Genomic DNA, 22,896 nt, shown 5'->3' with positions numbered 1-22,896 from the left:
ACCCGAGGGTTAGTTAGTTAGTCATGCTTGATTTTATAATCTAGCCTGTTTTTATAATGTGAGCTTCACACTCCAACCGACTGTCTGTGTGCACCAGAAAAGACATCCCAGCCTGTTCCCAGTTTGGCAAAAGCAAAACTTCTCCCCCCAGTCCTGATAGCAAAGAACGATGGTGTCATCTGAAGGTCTCAGTCTGTGCTAGGGTACCATCATAGTGAAAGACAAATTTGTAAAAAAAATTGTTGGGTTCTGCTTTTTGGAGACAGGGTTTCTCTGTGTAGCTCTGGCTGTGAAGGAGCTTGCTCTGTAGACCAGCTGACCTCGAACCCGGAGATTCGCCTGCCTCTGCCTCCCAAATGCAGGGATTAAAGGCATGCATGAGTCACCACCACCGGGCTCGAATTTGTAATTCTTGCTTTGTTTTGTTTTTTTGAGACAGGGTTTCTCCGTGTAGTTTTGGTGCCTGTCCTGCATCTCCCTCTGTAGACCAGGCTGGCCTCGAACTCACAGAGATCCTCCTGGCTCTGCCTCCCGAGTACTGGGATTAAAAGGCGTGCGCCACCACCGCCACCTGGCTCGAATTTGTAATTCTTAAGAGAAGTTTTAGGTCTTTGAGCAACTGTGCAGAGATGCTGTGTAGTTGAGCACCACAAGGAACGCTAAACCGTGTTGTTTGTTTGACATTTTGCTCGAAGTTCAATTCTGTCACAAGCTAAGTGTTAAAAGCTGGGCAAGTTTCACAGTTCTGGCGTCTGTTCCCGCTACGAAAGCTCCTGATGAAAGTGAGGTGGGATATTTGAATGTATCCACACCCCTCGCCTGGTTACCAAAGGGAAAACACCGTCACAGTGACAGAGGCAAACGGCTGGAGATTTACATCCAAAGACTCTGAAGGTGCTAACCTGTCACCCGCAGTAGGTACGATGTGTTTCCGGGTCCGCCCAGTCTTTGTCAGGTGAGACTCCCTAACAGGCAAACAGTGCTGGGCAGGAGGAAGCTGAATCCGGGATCACTAGTTGCTCTCTGCTGCCCTCTTGAGTGCATAGCTTGGGTTGCATTGGGCGCTGCCTAGACTGCATGGGAGGAAAAGCAGCGCAGGCCAGGACAGACCGCCCTTGTGAGCTCTTCAGCCCGGACACCTAACAGTCCTGTGTGAGTGCGGGCTCATCTGCTTCTGTCAAGCAGGAATTCGCACTTCACATCCTCGCCATCTCCCAGTCCCAGCCCCTTCAGCGCTGCACAATCTCCTCATCCCTTGCAAGGCAGCCTGTCTGTCTTTTATGAGTAGCGTTTGCATCAGATCTTTGAACACCCTTGAAACTCCGGCGCTAAATAATCAGCGTCTTTTCTAGCTTGGCACTCATGATCGCAGCATTTAAAAGAAAGCCATTTCAACCGAGAGGCATGGTCGAGAGGACCCAGCGGGGTGAGGGAAGGCTGCATTAGAACCTCTGCTTTTGCACACTGATCCCATCCCTCTTCAATTTCTAGTTTGCACGATGTTTTACAACATGCACCCGTGTAGGCTAGTATAGGCATATAATTTATAAATAAATATGCGTATGTAGGGGAGGAATGCTAATTGCATCTCGTTTAGTTATTTTGCTCCTGAAGGAATAGACAATCATAAAACCTTAGAGAGTATTCTAGAAGAGTGTATTAGTAACAATTTATAGAATGAATCACTATATACATAGAAAGGGGATTTACTAGAATGATTTACCGACTACAGTCCAGCTAGTCCAAAATGGCTGCCTATGAACGGAAGGTCCAAAAATCCAGTAGTCATTCAGTCCACGAGGCTGATCTTCAGTATATGCCCAAATCCCAAAGTCGACTCTAATGCCAGTGAAGGAAGGAAGGGACTTGCCGGTGATGTGAGAGTAAGCAGCCAAAGAGGAAACGCTACCTTCTTCCATGTACTTATATAGGCTGCAGCAGAAGCTGTGGCCCAGATTAAAGGTGTGTCTTCCCACCTCAAAGATCTGGTTTAGAAGTGGGTCTTCCCGGTTCAAATGATTTAATTAGGAAACAATCCCTGGCAGGTGTGCCCTGTCATTTGGTTTTTATTGAATTCTAGACATAGTCAAGTTGCTAACCAAGAATGGGCATCACAAGTCCATCCTTTCCTTGCCAGCTTGGCACACAGCCATATCTCCCTATGTCATGCTTAGTTTCCAAATGAAAACAATAACCAGCCAGGCGGTGGCGGCACATGCCTTTAATCCCAGCACTCAGGAGGCAGAGGCAGGCGGATTGCTGTGAGTTCAAGGCCAGCCTGGTCTACAGAGTGAGATCCAGGATAGCCAGGACTGTTTCACAGAGAAACCCTGTCTTGAAAAAAACTAAAACAAAAAACAATAACCAGACGAGACACCTTACATGATAGAACTACCCCATGTATACTCACAAACACATTATATATTTAACCAGGTTGTTACCACATCTTCATTTTTCACTCTCTCCTTCCTTCCTTCTTTCCTTCCTTGACAAGGTCTTCCAGTTAGGTAACCCTGGCTGCCCCTCAAACTTGTGATCCTCCTGACTCAGTCCCCCAAACATTGAGATTACAGACATACTTAGAGGGTAGTTCTGATATGGTCCAACATAAAACGATTACTAAAACATTATTAAATGGTTATTGGGTTTTTTTGTTTGTTTGTTTGGGTTTGCTTTGGTTTTTGTTTTTTGTAATTTGATGGTGTGGTTCTTGGATAGAAACTTTGTAGATAACATCACGTTGTCATGCCAACGGCTTGGGCTCAGCAGGTAAAGGCACCTGTCACAAAAACCTAGAGGCCTGAGTTAGAGCCCTGAAACTCAGGTAGAAATGGAAGGAAGAGACCAACTCTACAAAGTTGTTCTTTCACCAAGGTGTGAGTGCACACATGTGTGCACACACACACATGCACACACATACATACACTCACTCTCTCTCACACACACACATACACACTTACATGCATACATACACTCTCTCTCGCCTCTCTCTGTCTCTCTGACTCTGTCTCTTTCTCACACACACATACATACACACTCACATATACATACACACACTTTCTTTCACCCACACACTCACACACATATACACACATGCACACATACATACTCTCTCACACACACACACTCACACATGCACACACATACATACTCTCTCACACACACATACACACACAGACATACATACTCTCTCTCACACACACACATATATACTCTCTCTCTCTCTCACACACACACACTTAAATATTATTGTTTTACAAACCCATGAACCTAATCTATATGCAGTTGCCCCTACCTTTAGTAAGTAGGTGTTGGGGGTGTGCTGTAGCACGACCAAACACTTAAGTTTCCTGTGATCAGTAATACTCTGTAGAAAAGTCTTTGTGCCTAAAGCTTTCTTCTGTGTATCAGATAATATACTTAGGACGGACTGTCAACAGTGCGATGTCAAACCACAGCAACTGTGGCAAGGATAAATCACCCCCAGTTCTAGGAGAGGAGGCCCCAGTTCAGGGAGCAAGGGCTCATAGGTCTGTGATCTGGCCCAGGGAGACTTAAATGCAGTTTGTGCTGTGGAATCGCTAATTGTGGTCTCCTGCACTTCTTCCACTGTGCCACTAGGGGTCTCTAAGTCTTCAGCAGTACGGTGAACGCTCACAGCGCGAGGCAGAGCTGCTAACACCTAAGCCCTGGTGAACGGCAGCATGCAAAGCATTAGTTTTGTATTTGCTATAGTTCAGATTTGATATGGCAGAGGGCTGGAGCCTGGGAAGAGTTCTATGAATGCAAATCTCTTCTCTTTCTCTTCCGTGAACATGTACTGCATAGACACAAGGGCAAAGAAAGCTAGGTCGGGGAGGCTGGCCAAGGGGCATCTCAGGGTCAGGTGAGCAGGACTGTCCACAGAAAGCGATACAGCTCTGACTCAGTGACCTGAACCCTCTTTCTCATCTTAGTGAACCAATTCACCCAGCTGGACAGGTCTCCCTCTCAGTTGCTGATTGGCCTGGGAACACCTTACGTGCTCTGGGACTGTGGTCTGCATCTTGTCTTGACATAGAACTGCTATTCTCAAGGTCTGTGCTCATCATATGTGTACATCCCTAATCTAGCCCTGTGGAGAGTTGCTTCTGCAGATCCGGCGTAGAGCTCTGGAATCCCTATTTTCTTACATAGTCTGATATGAGTAGCCTAAAAACTAGGTTTTGGAAACCATGTCATAGCAGAAGTATCCCCCACTAGCTAGAGACTAGAAGACAAGTTTGAGGCCACTGACACCTAAAGAGTCACTTCACCTCAGTGGGTCCTGAGTTGTGGAATATTAGTTTAAGATGTGTTACATTTGTGTATGCTGTGGAATATTTGTTTAATGATGCAAAGATGTGTTGCATTCTTTTATGTTGTTTATTTGACTCTGTAAAGCTGTGTTACTTCACTGCCTAAAATACCTGATTGGTCTAATAAAGATCTGAACAACCAATAGCTAGGCAGGAGAAGGATAGGTGGAGATGCCAGGCAGAGAGGATAAATAGAAGGAGAAATCTAGGAGAGGAGAGAGAAAAGGAAGAGCGAGAAAAGGAGAAGGAGAGGAGGATGCCAGGGGCCAGCCACCCAGCCAGCCACGGAGTAAGAAGGAAAGAAAGATATATAGAGAATAAAGAAAGGAAAAAAATCCCAGAGGCAAAATGTGTTAAACAGAAATGGGATAATTTAAGTTTAAAAAAGCTGGCTAGAAACAAGCCAAGCTAAGGCCAGGCAGTCATAAGTAAGAATAAGTGTTGCAGAATATTATTTTAAGATGTGTTACATTTGTTTATGCTGTGGAACATTTGTTTAATGATGCAAAAACACATTTAATGATGTGTTGTGTTCTTTTATGCTGTTTGTTTAACTCTCTGAAGCTGTGTTACTTTGCCTGCCTAAAATACCTAGTAGTCTCCTAAAGAGCTGAACAGCCAACAGCAAGGCAGGAGAAATAGGATAGGTAGGGCTGGCAGGCAGAGAGAATAAACAGAAGGAGAGATCTAGGGGGAGCAAGAGGAGAAAAGAAGGAATTAAAGGAGGAGGAGGACGCAGGGGGCCAGCCACCCAGCTACACAACCAGCAATGGAGTAAGAGTGAAAGATAGATAGAAATAGAGTAAAAGCCCAGAGGCAAAAGGTAGTGGATAATTTAAGTTGAGGAAAGCTGGCTAGAAATAAGCCAAGCTAAGGCCAGGCATTCATAAGTAAAAATAAACCTCTGTGTGTGACGTATTTGGGAGCTGGGTGGTGGGTCCCTAAAAGAGTAAAGCACTTAAGAGTAAAAAACAACCAACAACAAATAAGTCTCCATCCATGTATTTATTTGGGAGCTGGATGGTAGGCCCCCAAAGATAAAAAAAAAAAACAAAAAACAAAAAACAAACTAATGCCTTTAATCCCAGCACTCAGGAGGCAGAGCCAGGTATATCTCTGTGAGTTCGAGGCCAGCCTGATCTACAGAGCAAGATCCAGGACAGGCACCAAAACCACAGAGAAAAAAAATCAACAAAACAAAACAAAACAAAAACCCAAACACAACAAACTACAGTCCTGTTCCTTTAAGCTTCTTGCCGCCTCATCATCCATCTGCCAAAGAGGCCCTTATTCACCCTGCTGCTGGCTTCCCAGAGGGTGGGATAGGAAGCCACACACAGGAAAAACAAAACAAAACACTGTACTAATGGCGTTCTATACTGAGAAAGTCATGGATGACGCTTGGCTGGTGACCACTATCTCTCACGGGGGCCCCTGCTCTGTAATGACTTGCTCTTTCATGTCTGTGTGTGTTGCTGTGGCAGGTCACAACTGCCTTCCCACCAGAAAATGCCTTGTGACTTCCTGTGTGGCATTCCTTGTGCTCGGAGTTGTCGCTACAGCGATGGCTGTTGGGATCACCTTCGGGATACTGACGAAGCCCACAGGTATGTGTCACCACACGCGTGTATTTACATTGCGTGTGTTTCCAAAATGGGTGAACCTATTGGTGGGAAGTGGTTGGCATGTGGTATGTGCCAGCCATCAGCCATTTTGCACATCCTCTCTCTATCCTCAACTCCTGCACGGTGCCTGTTGTTAACGGCAGTAACGACAGACGCTGGGGGAGAGGAGACAACTCGCCCTGAATCACGTAGCTCTGAAGTAAACAAGTGTGCATTCTGACCCAGGTCAGCCTGACTCTGAAGTGTACACAGGATATGGTCTCCACCTTCAAGGAATTTCCACTCTAGATAGGGCCATGGATGGTGGAATAGCGAAGGGATCATTAGAAGTAAAACTGGAGAGAAATCATCGAGGACTGGAGACAAGGGCCATGGGAATGAAGGAACTGAAACTGAGCTGAGCCTTGTAGGGAACCCTGAGTTAGACTGTTTCAGGGACGGAAAGGACACGGACTTTATCTCACATCAAACCTGAGGCATGTGAGGAAGAAGTATGAAAAATAACACTGAGAAGCCAGGTCGGGTGTTGTGGGGAGGTGCAGGTGGGTCACAAGGTCAAGCCAGCCTGGACTACAGAGCAAGACTACCTTAAAACCAACCAAACAAACAAACAAAAAATAAATGGCTTCAAGATGGCTCAGTGGATGCAGGCACACTTGCTGCCAAGCCTGATGACCTGAGCTCACTCCTCAAGTCCCACAAGGCGGAAGGAGAAAAATCAACTCCTGCAAATTGTTCTTAGCCCTCCACATGAGCATTGTGGCTGGCGGGTGCACACAGGCACACATGTGCACACACGTATAACCAATGCTCCCTCTACCACTTCCATCCAGCATGTGACTTTGCTGTGCTGTGCTTTTCTTCCATTGCTCATTTGGTTAACTCCTAAGGGGTTTAGGACCAAACTCAGATGTCCCCAGGATCTCTACTGGACAGTCCCAGCTGCTAGACCTGGGACCTACCACCCTGCTTTCCTAAACAGCCTAGCCAAGGTCAGCACTGGGTAGACACTGGAACCAGCCCATCCTGTAGGATGTGGGACTCTTCACACACAGGCCTTTATTAACCCTGTCCTGCCACGGGCATTAGACTAGCACCAGGTTTTAAGTTTCCCTGCCTGTGCTTGACCCCTCCCTTCTCTTTTATAGACATTGCCCCAGGTCCTAACTCCCCACCACAGAGTCACATCTCATCCCATCCTGGCATCAATTCTTCAGAGGGTCCAAACTGATACCAATTCCTTCAGATGACCAGAATAAAGATTCTAAACCCACAATGCCAGCACCTATTGGATCTGGTTTTATCTGCCTCTTAGTTGTTCAAAATGAGAATGCGCCCTCATCAAGCAAACTCCAAACCAAGTGCCTCAGATATTCTGCCACTCTGCACAGTCTTAAGGGATTGGGGGGGGGGGGGACGACGACACATAACGATGCTGAGACACAAGTGTCACCAGTGTTGTGGAATATTACTTTAACTGTGTAAAGGTGTGTTCCATTTGTTTCCGCTGCATTTGTTTAATTAGGTAAAGATGTGTGGCATTTGCTTCACCTTGCCCGCTTAAGGCACCTGATGGTCTAATAAAGAGCTGAACAGCCAATAGCTAGGCAAGGATAGGTGGGGCTGGCAGGCAGAGAGAAAAAAACAGGAGAAGAAATCTAGGCTTGAGAGATGAAGAAAGAAGAGAACAGGGAGAAAGAGAGGGACGCACCCAGGGCAGAAGCTAGGCAGCGGCCAGCCAGACATGGAGACAGCAGGAAAGTAAGATATCCAGAAGAAAGGTAAAAAGCCCCGAGGCAAAAGGTAGACAAAGAGAAGCAGGTTGACTTAAAAGAGCCAGCCACGCAGGGCGGTGGTGGCGCACGCCTTTAATCCCAGCACTCGGGAGGCAGAGGCAGGCGGATCTCTGTGAGTTCGAGGCCAGCCTGGGCTACCAAGTGAGTCCCAGGAAAGGCGCAAAGCTACAGAGAAACCCTGCCTCGAAAAACCAAAAAAAAAAAAAAAAAAAAAAAAAAAAGAGCTAGCCAGAAATGAGCCTAAGCTAGGTTGAGCATTCATAATTAAAAAGAAGTCTCCATGTCATGAGTTGGGAGCTGGTTGATGGTGTAAAAGAAAAAGCCTGGTACACACCAGTATTTCTAGCTTAACTTCCATCAGTTTTTAATTTAATTTAATTTAATTCCATAACACTTGAGATGTTTTAAAGGACCTTTCAAATAAGTAGATTCTGTTGTATTTTTTTTTAAAGATTTATTTATTTAGTATACAATGTTCTGCCTGCATGTATGTCTGCCTGCAGGCCAGAAGAGGGCACCAGATCTCATTGCAGATGGTTGTGAGCCACCATGTGGTTGCTGGGAATTGAACTCAACCTTTGGAAGAGCAGTCAGTGCTCTTAACCTCTGAGCCATCTCTCCAGCCCCAGATTCTGTTGTATTTTAAAATATGGGCTGGAGAGATGGCTCAGGGGTTAAGAGCACTGGCTGCTCTTCCAAAGGTTCTGAGTTCAATTCCCAGCAACCACATGGTGGCTCACAACCATCTGTCATGAGATCTGGTGCCCTCTTCTGGTCTGCAGGTATACGTGTAGACAGAGCACTGTATACATAATAAATAACTCTTTTAAGAAAAAATACTATCACTTGGGGACTGAGGGTGTAGCTCAGTGGTAAAGTACTTGCCTGGAATTCAGGAAGTCCTAGATTTTGTCCCCAGTACCGCAAACATGAGGACTGATGACACAAACTTGTCGTCACAGTACTCCAGAGGTAGAGACTGGAGGATCACGTTCAAGGTCAGTGATTAGAAGGTCAGTCTGAGCTAAGACACATTGTCTCAAGGTTATCATCGCTCACCATTGTCATCTTAATCAGAGGCTAGGTTGTAACTTACTGGTAGATAACTTGCCCAGGATGGGCAAGAACCTGAGTTCAATGTCCAAGACCTCCCCGCAAAAAAAAAAAAATCTCAATTTAATTTGACTCGAAATATGACCTTGAGGTTGACAAAGTTACCTTTGTTCTTACCTCAGCTAGGAAAATAGGACTGTATACCCAACCCCTCATAAAGCTCACACCAGGAACCAGGCCTGCTGACCCCTCAGCTGCTTGCTATTACCTCTTGCCGGGAGTGCACCTCCACTTGTTTGCCAGAAGCCAATGGTTTGGAGGGGAAAGGAAGAACCAACAAGTTAAGGAGGCCTCTGCCTGGAGAGTTTTGGAGTCTGGGTGGGAAAGAAAGGAAGGAGAAGAAATAATGGGGGCAGCGGCACAAAGCAGGGGAGGGTAGGCTAGCCAGCGTTCTTCCGTCTTTCAGACCGGACGCATCACCCATGCAGAACAGCTTCACAGCATCCAGGCTTCCTGTGTGAGGACCGCACGACTTGCTTGCCGCCTTCTCTGCTTTGTGATGGCAAGATGGACTGCGACGATGGCGGGGATGAGTCTGCTGCCTTCTGTGGTGAGGGGGACTGGAGTTGGTTGTTTTTAGTCTCTTACTCTTTAGGGCCCACCACCCAGCTCCCAAATAAATCACACAGTCTTATGACTTATTAATGCCCGGCCTTAGCTTGGCTTGTTTCTAGCCAGCTTTTCTAACTTAAATGATCCCATCTCCCTTTTACCTTTGGGCTTTTATCTTTCTCTCTTCTAGATATCTTCTTTACCTCCTACTTGGTGGCTGGCTGTGTAGCCGGCCCCTGGTGTCCTCTCCTTCTTTCCTCACTCCCTGATCTCTCTCTTCCCAGATTTTTCCTCCCATTTATTCTGCCTGCCAGCCCTGCCTACTTTTCTCTCCTGCCTGACTAATCAGGTGTTTTAGACAGCCAAAGTAAGACAGCTTCACAGAATTAAACAAATGCAACATAAAAGAATGTAACACATCTTTGCATCACTAAACAAATATTCCACAGCATAAACAAATGTAACACATCTTCAACTAATATTCTACAACAGTGGGCAAATTATCGAAAGTAAAGAACAGTGGCCAGGGCTGGGCAATGTGGTGCATGCTTTTAATCCCAGCATTTGGGAGGCAGAGGCAGGTGGGTCTCTGAGTTCAAGGCTAGCCCCAGCTAGATCTACACAGTAAGACCCTGTCTTTAAAGTAGTAGTAGTAGTAGTAGTAGTAGTAGTAGTAGTAGTAGTAGTAAACATTTTCATGAATAATTTTTCCATTAGAAATAATTTATTTGTACAATATAGGTCAAATGCCCAGCAGTCTCCCACAAAACTTGATTTTCAAGTGTCCCGACCAGAAGACATGGATATATGTGGACAGGGTGTGTGACACAAGGAATGACTGTGGTGATTGCTCGGACGAATCAGGTAAAAATGAAAAGCCCATGGTTGATCTTTCTAATGGTTCTGGGAGTGGCCGCCCTTACGCTTCAATTACATAAGTAAGCTCTAACTTAGAAACCTTCTGAAGGGTGTTTACATCCACAAACGAAGAAACTCCACCACTCCCTGGGGTGCAGGCAGCTCTGAGGTGGAGAGCAGGCTTGGCAGGCTGAGGGTTGTCCTGGCTTGCGTCCTAGCCCCACCACCAAAACCGAATAGGAAGGAGGGAGAAAGGGAGAGAAGAAAGGAGGGTAGGAGGAGGAAGTGGAGGGGAAGGAGGAGGAAATGGAGGGGAAGGAGGAGGAAATGGAGGGGAAGGAGGAGGAAATGGAGGGGGAGGAGGAGGAAATGGAGGGGGAGGAGGAAGTGGAGGGGAAGGAGGAGGAAATGGAGGGGAAGGAGGAGGAAATGGAGGGGAAGGAGGAGGAAGTGGAGGGGGAGGAGGAAATGGAGGGGGAGGAGGAGGAAATGGAGGGGGAGGAGGAGGAAGTGGAGGGGAAGGAGGAGGAAATGGAGGGGAAGGAGGAGGAAATGGAGGGGGAGGAGGAGGAAGTGGAGGGGAAGGAGGAGGAAATGGAGGGGGAGGAGGAGGAAATTGAGGGGGAGGAGGAGGAAATTGAGGGGAAGGAGGAAGAAATGGAGGGGAAGAAGGAAGAAGAGGACAGGAACTACATGTCATTAGTTCATGTCTGTTTAAAGTAGACGAGTTCTCCAGCAAAGAAGTCAACAAAGTCAGTTTTGCAAGAAAAGGTTCTCAATAGAAAGCTCTTGTCTGCTATCAACTTTCATTTGGGTTTCTTTGGCAATTTTGGAAGATCTGCGGAGGGTTTGTTCAAAACTTTAGTTCTCAGAAAACTAGTTGCTAACTTTGTCTTTTCTTCCTCACTTCCATCCTTGTCCCCAACATGTTCCAACATGGCTTAACACTGAGCTGCACCCATGCCCACTTCACAGGCAGGCAAGGCCCCAGCTGGTAAACACAGTTCCAGTGCATGACGGCTCCAAGTGATATATTGCAAAGTTTTGTCAGAAACACACACAGAATGGAAGATCAGCTCTTTGCCAGTGGTGGATAGGATGGAAATGCATCCTTGTAGTTAAGAAGTCTGGCTCTGTAACAAAGGGAGTGTAAAGAGGGCCTTTGCAGGCCAGCAGTGGCACAGGCCAGCAGTGGCACAGGCCAGCAGTGGCACAGGCCAGCAGTGGCACAGGCCAGCAGTGGCACAGGCCAGCAGTGGCACAGGCCAGCAGTGGCACAGGCCAGCAGTGGCACAGGCCAGCAGTGGCGCACGCCTTTAATCCCAGCACTCAGGAGGCAGAGGCAGGCAGATTGCTGAGTTCAAGGCCAGCCTGGTCTAGTTCCAAGACAGGCTCCCAAAGCTACACAGAGAAACCTGTCTCAACCCCTGGCCCCCCCCCCCGCCACACACACAGAAGGTCTTTGCTTCTGGCTAGCTGCCAATTAGCCAAGACCTGGTTCCCCTGTTGACTGACTGCCCCAACTCAAGGGGACCCTTCCCTGTTTATGCAGTATGTCAGTATGTTTACTTTGGGCTGATGGGGAGAGGCAGTATCGTCTCTGGCTTTTCAAACTATGTATAGAATCTTCAATAATCATCTGCAGTTTTCCCATGAGATAGTTTCACTAATATTTTTTTTTAAACCTAAAGGGCTATTTTTTTCCCAGTTGACATTTTAAGTTATGCTTTTAAAAATAAATATAATTATCTAGTTTCGCAGTGCCCAGCATGCTCAGGCTGGAGATGCGATACTGTTTTCTTCGCTGACTGTGCCTGCATTCCCAGAAGTCGCTGCAGAAACGGCGTCCAAGACTGTGCTGACTGGAGTGATGAAAACCTGTGCAATGATTAGGTTTAGAATCGTGGTTTTGGAAAAGCTGAAAAATGTTTTTGTCTTAAGACTTCTTTCAAAGTAGTGGCGCGTCTGTCTCCTGTGTTTACCTTCCTGGAATGTAGGGTAGGGAAGAACCTGTGCCCCCTGTTAGCAAAGGAAGCAGACAGAATGCAGCTGCAGCTTTAGGTCTCTGTTCTAAACCTGTTTCCAAATAGCCACAGGGTTCTGTGGGAAGCACACACGTGTCCTTTTAACCAGGATGAAGACCGTCACCCTAAGAACTTTCAGATGGAGAGGCCTACTTCACTAGTGTACAGCCCTGGTTTCAGATCTTAAGTTCTGAAAATTTGTTTTTAAATTAGCACATAAAGTATTAAGATGTCATGATGGCATTTTTCGAATAAAGTGTTTTAGTAGATAGCCTCCACACTCTAATGTCCCCTGTAGTCTCCTCCAAGACCCCACCACCCCTTCCTCAACATCTCCTTACCCTCTTTCCTAGTCTTTGAAGGCTTTATATTCATGCTCATGTCTATATTCAGGTATGTATTACAAGTTAGGATCTGCACATTAGAGAATGTAGTTTTTGTCTGAGTTTGGGTCACCTAGCTTAATATGTGCTTTCTAGATCCACCCGTTTTCCTGGATTTTTTATCTTTACAGTGGAATAAAATTCCATCGAGTACACATACCAGTTTTCATTACCCATCTGTGGATGAGCATCTAGGTTGGTCCATTTCCTTGCCCTTGTGAACACAGCAGCAATGAACTTGAATGTACAAGTATCTTTTTGGTAGGATACCGAGTATATATAGCCAGGAATAGTACAGGTGGGTCATATGGTAGTTTTATTTTTGGGGAAACACCCTTACTGACTTCCACAATGGCTGTAGTCATTTGCACTCCCACCAGCTGTAATTAAGGCCTCCTCTTTCCTACATTCTTGCCAGCATTTGCTGTCACGTTTCTTGAAGGTGGCCATTTTGACTGGGCAAGGTGCTCCCTCTAAGTAGTTCAATTTGCATTTTCCTGATGGCGAGGAGAAAACCAGCCTTAACCAACAGCCAAGAAATCATCAGCAAGACAATAGTCTTCTTTAACCTGCCAGGGCCTAAAATTCTTCCCGGTAGGTAGTGGCCTGGGTTTTATTCTACCAGAGGGGCTGAAACTCAGACAAGTAATTTCACATCTTACATTTTCTTCATCTGTTCACGACCCTCCTTTAAGACTTTAATAATTAGGAAAACAAGTGATTATGCTGCTCTTCACCAGTAGTAGCCCCAGAAATTATCAACAAAGAAAAACTGCAAGGCTAAGGTAGACTGTGCTATTACCAACACCAGCTACTCTAAACATGAGACAGTCCTTCCACAACCCCATGGCCACCCCAGCAACAGTGCCTCCTCTGGCTGATGTAATCTGTGGTAATTATGTGTAGCACTTCCCAGCTGGTGATGTGCCACCTTTTCCATCACAAGGCTGGCAAGGTTCTAATTAAATGCTGCTCCTGCAATAAAGTAGAGCATAAGCAAAACAGGCACCAAATTCAATGAGCCTTTGGAGCAAAGCTCTTCCTGATGGAGATTATGGAACTGTTTCCTTATTAATCCACAGCTACCAACACACGGTCACTCAGTGAACCATCACAACACTTGGAGAGGCTGAGGAATCATCTCTGGTTAGGGACAAAACAGGTTTAACTTCTGTACTGGGACAGACCCAGCTGGAAACCCTTCCTATAGATCTAAATCACAGCCAGTCAGCAGCCATCTCCACAACCTCAGAGCATGTCACTGTCACCTGAGAGTTGACATCTGGGATGAACTGAGAATGTTTCTAACTCTGCTACTTAAAAATGGCAACATTACGGCCGGGCGGTGGTGGCGCACGCCTTTAATCCCAGCACTCGGGAGGCAGAGCCAGGCGGATCTCTGTGAGTTCGAGGCCAGCCTGGTCTCCAAAGCGAGTTCCAGGAAAGGCGCAAAGCTACACAGAGAAACCCTGTCTCGAAAAACCAAAAAAAAAAAAAAAAAAAAAAAAAAAAAATGGCAACATTACCCAGGAGTGCTAACTCTCAGCTCCCTGTCACAGCACTCGGGCTTAGCCATTCCATTTGCTTGGATTCTAAAACTGAGTTTTCCCAGGGGACAGATTTACCCTATTTCCTATGCCAATATCAGGGAGTGCCCCATCACCAGGCAAGCTGTGATGCAATGTTTACAACCAACCTTACCCATAAGTGTCTGGAGTAACTAGGGTTTTTTAAGCTGTTGAGACCTTAGGATCCTTGTTACTGTAGCAGTCTACCTTAAATGACAGGATAACTGCAAGTTCCACCTTCCCATTTGGCACAACTCTGCACAGCAATTCTGGAACACAGCTGTACAGCACTTTAAAAGGGGAAGTGTGAACCACAGTATACATTTAAAACGATTTCATAGTAAAGGCAATTCTCAGCTCTCCTCTGTGCACGAAAGCTGAGCAGCTGCGGGAACTTGCTGGGGATGATGGAACTGGTCAATATTCCGATTATGGTGGCAGTTACAGCGTACGTTAACAAAGAGCCTTGGAAATTAGTAACTGAAAGTATCAGGTCATACATACAAAATGGAGGTACTAGTTCACATCTCATAAACTTAAAATGTGTTAACTGAAATCCAGGGCTGGAGAGATGGCTCAGCCGTTAAGAGCGCTTACTGCTCTTCCAGAAGACCCAGGTTCCATTCCCAGCACCCACATACACGGAGCCTCACAACCATATATATAAGTAAGCCCAGTTCAGGGATCCAATACCCTCTTCTGACCTCTGCAGATGCCAGGCATGAACATGGTGCACAGAAAGATACATACACACACAAAAAAAACTTTAAAAAGAGAGATGCGCCAGGCGGTGGTGATGCATGCCTTTAACCTCAGCACTCAGGAGGCAGAGCCAGGTGGATCTCTGAGTTCGAGGCCAGCCTGGTCTACAGAGGGAGTTCCAGGAAAGGCACAAAGCTACACAGAGAAACTGTCTCGAAAAACAAAAACAAAAAGATGCATAAAGACATTATATGCTTACAATAAACACCACCAAGAGAAAAAGCACCCTGGTTTACCCCCAGAATCCTGTCTTCTTAGCACATCCACCACACAGAGTGTGGAAGCCCTTGGGGTTGGTGAAGAAGCAACTCTCCAACACTTTCATACCAATTGTTGAATTTTCACCAAATGTTATCAGTATGACCACACCATGACCAACTTTCTATAGACAACTGCTCACTATGTATAGGTCAGTGTCAAAAAAATAAACAAACCATATACTAGGCAAAGAATTTTATTAACCCTTTTCCAAACTTTATTCCCAGGCTTCTTCAGCTTAATTTGCTGCAAAGAATGAATTGTGTTTAAGCAAAAACTGAAAGAGCTGCGGTGTCCAAGGGGCTCGGGCTTAAAAATATTAGCGATCTAGATTTTATCAGATCCATAAACAAAAGAATTTTAAAAAGCAGTCATGATATAAAATAGCAGCTCCTGTAACTTCTGCAGGTGTCACCTGATTCTTCAGAAGTCGCCTCAGTTTAGTTTGCCTCGTTCTTAGACGCCTCATCAAAATTCTCCACCAGATCTAAAAAAGAATCAAACAGTTATCCTGGAAAAAAGAAAGCCAATTCTACAAAATAACACATATTTGTGGAAATGATCTCACATTTAAGCTTCTCACCTCCAATGAGACCACTTTGGTAGGTAAGTGTGGTCTGGCAAGCTGACAGAGAGCATCATGCTTAAGAATCTAATCCGTGGGTTGGGGATTTAGCACAGTGGTAGAGCGCTTGCCTAGCAAGCGCAAGGCCCTGGGTTCGATCCTCAGCTCCAAAAAAAAAAAAGAATCTAATCTGTTTATCACTCATCCTCCCTTCCTCAGTTAAGAACCTCAGTTAAGAACAATCCACTGATCAACAGAACAGAACTAAAGACTACCATGACATGATCTGAATCTCTCCAAGGTTTCAAGGATATTTGTCAAAAGTGGAAAATTGTATGCATTTTTTGATGCTTCCACAGGACATAAACTCAACATAATTTAGTTGGACAAGGTGTCACAAATCTGTAATCCCAACACTCAAGAGGCTGAGTCAGGTTCTCAAATTTGAGCTACATATTGAAACAATGTTTCAAACTATATAAAAAAGAAAAACACTGCTAACCAAGTTACTCTGCCTCTTAAGACTATCCACACCAAGATATTTAAACTTCTCCATGCTTTTTAATAAACCAGCATGTTTCAAAGTAGCTTCAGTTCCTAAGTGAGGGTCCTTTCCCTGTTTCCCCACATTCACTGGCTTAAACTCACCACCACCATCCTGGCATTTTTTTCTGCAAAGATTCATTTTTCTCCCTTGTCAAAGTGATTCTTACCTGGGACTTCATCATCATCATCCTCTCCAGTAGCAAGTGGTGCTTTTCCATCCACAGCTGTGAAAGAAAAATGATAATGTAACCAGCCCATTTCTTTAGATCAATAAACACCAACCAAGTTACAACTTACACTCACAATGGCAAGTGGTTTCACCTATAGTAGCATTAACATGAAATTCTGATGGGCACAAATGACCAGAACACAGGTGACAGTAACTCTGGGTACAGTGAGAGTAGGGAGTGCTCAGGGTATAGATAAGACCACACACCAAATTATGGTCAGGCTTATTTTGGTTTTTCGAGACAGGGTTTCTCTGTGTAGCTTTGTGCCTTTCCTGGAACTTACTTGGTAGCCCAGGCTGGCCTCGAACTCAGAGATCCGCCGGCCTCTGCCTCCCGAGTGCTGGGATTAAAGGTGTGCGCCACCACCGCCCAGCGGTCAGGCTTATTTTGGGAAGCAAATGAAGAGGCCAGCAAGTTCCCTAAATATTCTGTTCACGGAATAAAGCCCAATAAATACTGAAATAAAATAATTCAAAAAATTAAGTCAAATGTGGTGACGTCACAGCTATCAACCACAGAACTTCAAATGCAAAGGCAAGACTATAGTGAACTCCAGGCCAGCCAGGGCTACATGGGGAGACCTATCTCAAAGAGCCAAGAAGGGAAGAACAAACAAAAAGGCCAAATTTAAAGCGTCTTTGAACTGCTAAGTATCCACTGTTCCTCTTTTCTTCCCCTTTCCCTTTTGAGATACTATGAACTGAACTCAGGGCCTTGAATAAGCTAGCAAGAACTCTACCACTGAGCTTCACCACCCAGCTTATTTTTAATAAACAAGACAGTTTAATGTGCCCAGGCCTTCAACACATAGAACATTTCCACTTTGTAATGCTCCTATTCCAGCCTCCTCATGGCTGGCATTACCGTCATGGGCCATCACACCCAGACCACTTTCATCAGACAGAAAGGAGAGTTCCAAGAGCTGACAGTTCTAACCCGCACAGCCATCAGTGGAATTTCAAAAGCTGATCTTGAAGTTCAAGATGGCCTAAAACATTTTGATGCCCCCCCACAATAAAAGCATAAAACGAGTCAGCATCTAACAAACAGCTGAGGAAATAGCAAGCCACTGAATAAACCTCTTGACTTGCTTCTGCATTCATATTCTTAATTTTTAAGCCAAAACATGGAGCATGAAGTTGTCACGCCACCTAGGATAGCTAATCTTGGTTAATTTGACACCCAGGGGGAAGAAGGAACCACAAATGAGGAATTGCTTCCATCAGATCAGCCTAGTGGCATGCCTGTGGGGCATTTTCTTCATTGCTGATGGATGGAAGAGGGACCAGCCCATTGTAGGTTAGTGCCATCTCTGGGCAGGTTGGCCTGGGATAAAAAATCCTGTCCAGGGCTAAATGGTCAGCCCTGAAAACATACATATAAGCAGGTATATTTAGGAATGTATACGTATACATATAAACAATGAAAAAAAGCTATGAATTTGAGTCTGAGAATGAGTCACTATAGCAGCATTCCTCCATGGTTTTTGCCCCAAGCTCCTGCCTTGCCTTCCTTTGAGATGAACTGTAAAGTGCAATGAAAAAAAAATAAATCCCTTTCTCCTCAAGCTGCTTTTGGTCATGGTGTTTACTACAACAGAAATCAAAAGAGAACACAGCCTGATGTACATCTAAGTCAATTAGGCTATAGCCTGCCCTAAACAAAATCCCCAATCAAACTGTAATTTGAAACACCAAAATATTGGCAGCCATCATTGACATCAACAATAATTTATTATGTGTTTATAAATAATTAAGAGGACCCCCCCCAAGAAATCACCAAACACGATTATAAATAAGAAAATGGAATGCTGTTTTTCTGAGACAGCATGTCTGTAGCCCAGGCTGGTCCTGAACCCTATTATTCTCTCTAGTTACCAAGTGTGGGTCACCATGCCCAGCCTGTCAATTCTCAACTTAACTACCAGCAAAACCCAAAATTATCAGTTTTTCATCTCTAACAAATAAAGATAAAAGTTTTTGGTGTGATTCAAAGCTAGTAAGTGGGTAAAAAGTAAACAGTCACTAAATCAAGTAAATGATGACAGAAAACTAGACACATCGCTAGTGTCTAGTGTACGTAAACACAAATACATAAAAACAGTGAAAGGAGTGTTTGTTATTCCTTTAGGTAAATAAGTTGATATTCTACATCTAAAGACATTCTTAGCAATTCTGAGGCCTGATATCACACAAATGTGACTCTGAGGATACTCACATTGTTTGGGCAGAGCTTCAGCCAGTCTCCTTAAACTAGTCAGACTGTCCGCTCCAAGCTGGTTTAGGATGCTGGGAAGCATTTCTGTCAGCTGCTTTGTCTCAGCGTGGCCTGTAATGGTGAAGGTGTTTGCTGCCAGAGACGCCTGAACTTTAGGGTTGTTAAAATGGATCACTGTTCCTTGGTTTGTAAACATGTTCACCTATAAGAAAGAAAATACGATTATTATAAGTAACAGTCACCAAAGATTCTTTTAAAAATCAATGTTTTTATTAAACTAAAATCTATCTGGCTGAGGTTTCCCCCTTCAAAAAGTACAGGTGACAATTTCCCTGGAATGTGTAAGCAAATAGCTTTCTGGCTTCCCAATCTCCCCGACACTCAAACATCTAATGGGGCATAGACTACACTGACAACAGCAGGGGCAAGACAATTAATTACTTAATATATGACCATTAAGCTTTGACACTGACCTCTTCAATACCAGAGATATTGTTCACTCCTAACTTCTTTAAGGAGAACTGCAGTTTTTTATCATCTGCTGTGGCTGTTCTGTGAACCACCTTCTTCTTTCTGCGAGCAGTGCCCTGGTGGGAGGAAAAGGGCAGACAGCAACATTTACACCACAGCAGTCTATCCTAATTCCTTTCAGATCTTTGCTTCTGTACAAGAGAGTTACCCAGATGGAACATGGTGACACACATCTTTAGTCCCGGTGCTCAGGAAGAAGAGGCAGAGGCAGATAGACCTCTGAGTTTGAGGCTAGCCTAGTTCACATAGAGTGTTTCAGACAAACCAGGGAAAAACAGTGAGGCCAGGTTCAAATAAAAAACAAATACATAGCCGGGTGGTGGTGGCGCACACCTTTAATCCCAGCACTCGGGAGGCAGAGCCAGGCGGATCTCTGTGAGTTCGAGGCCAGCCTGGGCTACCAAGTGAGTCCCAGGAAAGGCGCAAAGCTACACAGAGAAACCCTGTCTCGAAAAACTAAAATAAATAAATAAATAAAACAAACAAAAAAAATACATAATAAAATTAAAAAATAGTTACCGAACTCACACACTATGAAGTTAAAAAGGCAGGTGAAGATGCAAGTACGGGAAAGGAAAGGCTTATGAATTCTTCATAAGCACTAGTTTGTCAGATACAAAATGTCTTTTACAAGTCCTAATATTTTAAGTCTTTTAAAAAGTGATCAGAGGTGGCAAGTGCCAACCTAAACAAAACCTAAGTCAAGACCTTAATTCTGACAGATGGGATAGTAAACAAAATAGCCAATGAATCTGTGTACAGCCGTCTACTACAGCCAAGAGTAGAAAGCTGAAGTTCTTAACCCACAGAGATCTTCCCAGCCAAATAAACCTCTCTGAGGTTCTTAAGGGAGAACAGGTTACCCCTCTTCCCGGTATCGCTCAGCTCCCTCCCCAGAGCATGTTTCTACTTTTCCCCGGGTAAGAGGCTCTTCTTTATCACCCAACTGAGGACTTCCACAAGCATCACTGTCTTTCCTAGTTTATTTCTTAAGTTATTCTTACTCATTTTCAAAATCCCGTTCAAGCTACTTTCCCATCTGGGTCTTCAAAGCCTCAACTCTGCACTAACTGTAGGCACTCCCAACTGTACAGTCTGAAAAGACTTCTATAACACTAAGTACAATACCAACAGGAAAAGATGAGATTCTAAAATACAGGCCACCACCTATAGATTTCACAAATTTCACAAATGTAGAATTCACTACATTTACATAAAGAATCCTTTTTCCATTAGACACTGGAAATGGTCTTGAATAATATTCCCCTAAAAGTATGTAACTCTAACACTGCTTTTCTCTTAAGTTTTTTCAAAACTCACCGATACTGTAAGGTTTCTGAAAAGGTACAGAAAAATGCTCCCACATTATGACTGGAAACATTTTGTCTTGGCTGGGAAAATACTAGATACAAAGTCTCCTCTATCAGATTAACTTGGAAGGCTTTCATTTTCCCTAGAGATGCCCCTCCAAGTTAAAGCCTAGTGATTAGAGAAACAACTTGCACACAAGCACTTTACTCCAAAAACTATCCTGAAAGAAACAGGCCCCGCCTAGCACCTGAAGGCTACTGCCTGAAGGTAAAGGAATGGAAACTGAAGACTACAATTGTCTGCAAAGACAAATCAGGAGGCTATTATGCTGGCCAAGTCCACTAACTTAGCAGAGCTGTGTCTTATTTAACCTATGTGCAGACTGTTCTCCTGAAGGTAAGTGTTTAAAGTCACTACAATTTAATAGGTAACACACTTGGCCTATGGAAGCTCCTCAAGCTTTACCAAGTAAAGACAAGCTCTGATTCAACACGCTGCCACACCTTGTCAAACACCAGGAATGTGCTAACACAACACACGAAACCGGGAGATCTTCCTCTGGAGTGGACTTCAGATTATCGAACCAAATGCCAGGTTCGGTAAAGAGTCTCCATTAAGCTCAGTACCCACCAGGAGTAACCAATTAGCCAACATTTTCCTCCTCCCACCGTCGGATAATTACAAAAAAGACATGTGCTTGGGTAGTATTTTCCAATCTAACACCAACTGTTCCTGAATTCCAAAAATACACCAATTAAGGAAGGTATCCTCAAATACCCTGGAAAAGGACAATTACCTTGTTGAGCATTTAGTTCAGAAAGCATTGCAGAAAGGTCTTAATTTACAAAAATGAAAGTAAGCATTATGCAGAACAAAACAACACATTTGGTTAACTTATTTAAACAACAACAACAAAAGGGGGGGCTGGGAATGCAATGCTGGAGTAGAGCTTGCCTAGCATGTGCCTGTGTCTGATCTCCAGCACAGCTCAAAATAAGGGGGGAGAGGCACCAATTTTGTATAAGTCAAGGGTAGAAGATTTGGCAGAGAGGACACTTCCCCCCCATTAATAAAATTAAATAAACATTTCTCTTCTGTTTATATGCTGTAATCTTAAAACCACACAAATAAAGTAACGTATTAAGTGTTATTTTCTTCTCTATTCAATTACTCCCCCCCCCCCCCGCCGCTCCATGTACAGCCTCCATGTCTCTTTGTATCTGTCTCGTCTCCCTTGGATTTATTTGCTAGCTTTGCGAATTTCCCTTGCCAAGCAAAGTGACAAAACGACGTTGAGAAACGCAAGGGGAACTTAAAAAAAAAAAAAAAAAAAAGCACAGACAAAAAACTTACTTTTCCACCAATGCGCACTTGTGCCTGAAGTTTGGCCAGTTTCTCCTGGTTCATGATCGTTTCTTTCATCTAGAAAGAGAGGAAATCCTCAGCCAAGAACGGTCGGGCTCCCTCCATTCCAACGCTCGTTATTTCCCGAGACGCCCGCAGGAGAACGGCCTCCTCCGCAGGCTGCGGCCCGGATCCCAAATCCACCCCTCCAAAGCCCTCGCGAGTCGGCCCGGTGCGAGCCGGGGGAGCCCAGGCACTCTCGCCCCTCCCCGCCACTTCCCCCTGGCCAGGCCCAGACTTCGGGCTCACCCCCACAGCCCCGATCAGCACTCCCTCCCCTCCACCCGCTTCCCCCCCCCCCAGCCCGCCCGCCCGCCCGCCCGCCCGCCCGCGGCCCCGGCCGGCCTCGGCCTAGCCAGGGCCTGCCCGGCCCCGGCCACTCTCCGCAGGCCTCGCGGTACCTGAGGCTCCTGTCCTCGGGTTCCGCCGAGAGGTGGAGGAAGAGACGGCGTCGCCTCGCCCCCGGGGCAGCCGCCCCTGGCTCGCCCTCGCCCCCGAGAGTCAGCCTGAGCGGGAGCGCCTGTCCGTCGCATCGCTTTCCTCTCTCGCCTCAGCCCTGTCCCTCCCTGTCTCGCTCCGGCCGGGCACTGCCCGCCCCCGCTCCCGTCCTCCTCCCCCGCCGGCGTCCACAGCCTTTTTGTACCTTGTCGGAGTGGAAATGGGGCCGCGCGGGGGACTAGGGTTCGCGCTCAGGGGGTCTCGGGCAGACCAGCTGAGATAAGGCGCACACACGCGGGGACGCAAGATGGCAGCTAGAGGGAGGCCGGAAGTGACGCGTCGCCGCTTCCTCCGGAACTCAGGAAGCGGACTCGGCGT

General features: G+C 45.5%; 1 protein-coding gene across 2 annotated transcripts; it reads right to left on the bottom strand.

The window, feature by feature from the left end:
- Positions 1–15,456: 15,456 nt before the first annotated feature.
- Positions 15,457–22,850, bottom strand: Btf3 (basic transcription factor 3). 2 transcript variants are annotated; one of them, XM_052743463.1, is made up of 6 exons: positions 22,724–22,850; positions 22,030–22,098; positions 19,308–19,421; positions 18,835–19,036; positions 16,555–16,611; positions 15,457–15,763 (listed from the first exon to the last, which is right to left on the bottom strand). In XM_052743463.1, exons 2-6 carry the CDS (start codon positions 22,096–22,098, stop codon positions 15,717–15,719), a joined length of 489 nt encoding a protein of 162 aa, XP_052599423.1. In that variant the 5' UTR covers positions 22,724–22,850; the 3' UTR covers positions 15,457–15,716. The 2 variants fall into 2 exon arrangements, with proteins under 2 accessions (XP_052599423.1, XP_052599422.1); XM_052743462.1 differs by lacking the exon at positions 22,724–22,850 and adding an exon at positions 22,482–22,702.
- Between the last annotated feature and the right edge of the window lie 46 nt (positions 22,851–22,896).

This window comes from Peromyscus californicus, unplaced genomic scaffold (genome assembly GCF_007827085.1).
Source record: "Peromyscus californicus insignis strain IS unplaced genomic scaffold, ASM782708v3 Scaffold_18__1_contigs__length_77618521, whole genome shotgun sequence".
In the NCBI taxonomy this organism is placed as follows: Eukaryota; Metazoa; Chordata; class Mammalia; order Rodentia; family Cricetidae; genus Peromyscus; species Peromyscus californicus.
The sequence above is the reverse complement of the archived record's forward strand: the minus strand, read 5'-3'. Positions and strand labels throughout refer to the sequence as shown.

Excerpts from the sequence above, each read along its gene's own strand:
- Btf3 (XM_052743462.1), bottom strand. The coding sequence starts at position 22,613 with ATGCGACGGACAGGCGCTCCCGCTCAGGCTGACTCTCGGGGGCGAGGG. Across the intron at positions 19,037-19,307 it reads ATATCTCTGGTATTGAAGAG|GTGAACATGTTTACAAACCA; the intron begins GTCAGTGTCAAA and ends TCTTTCTTATAG. Across the intron at positions 16,612-18,834 it reads TGAAGCTCTGCCCAAACAAT|CTGTGGATGGAAAAGCACCA; the intron begins GTGAGTATCCTC and ends TTTCTTTCACAG.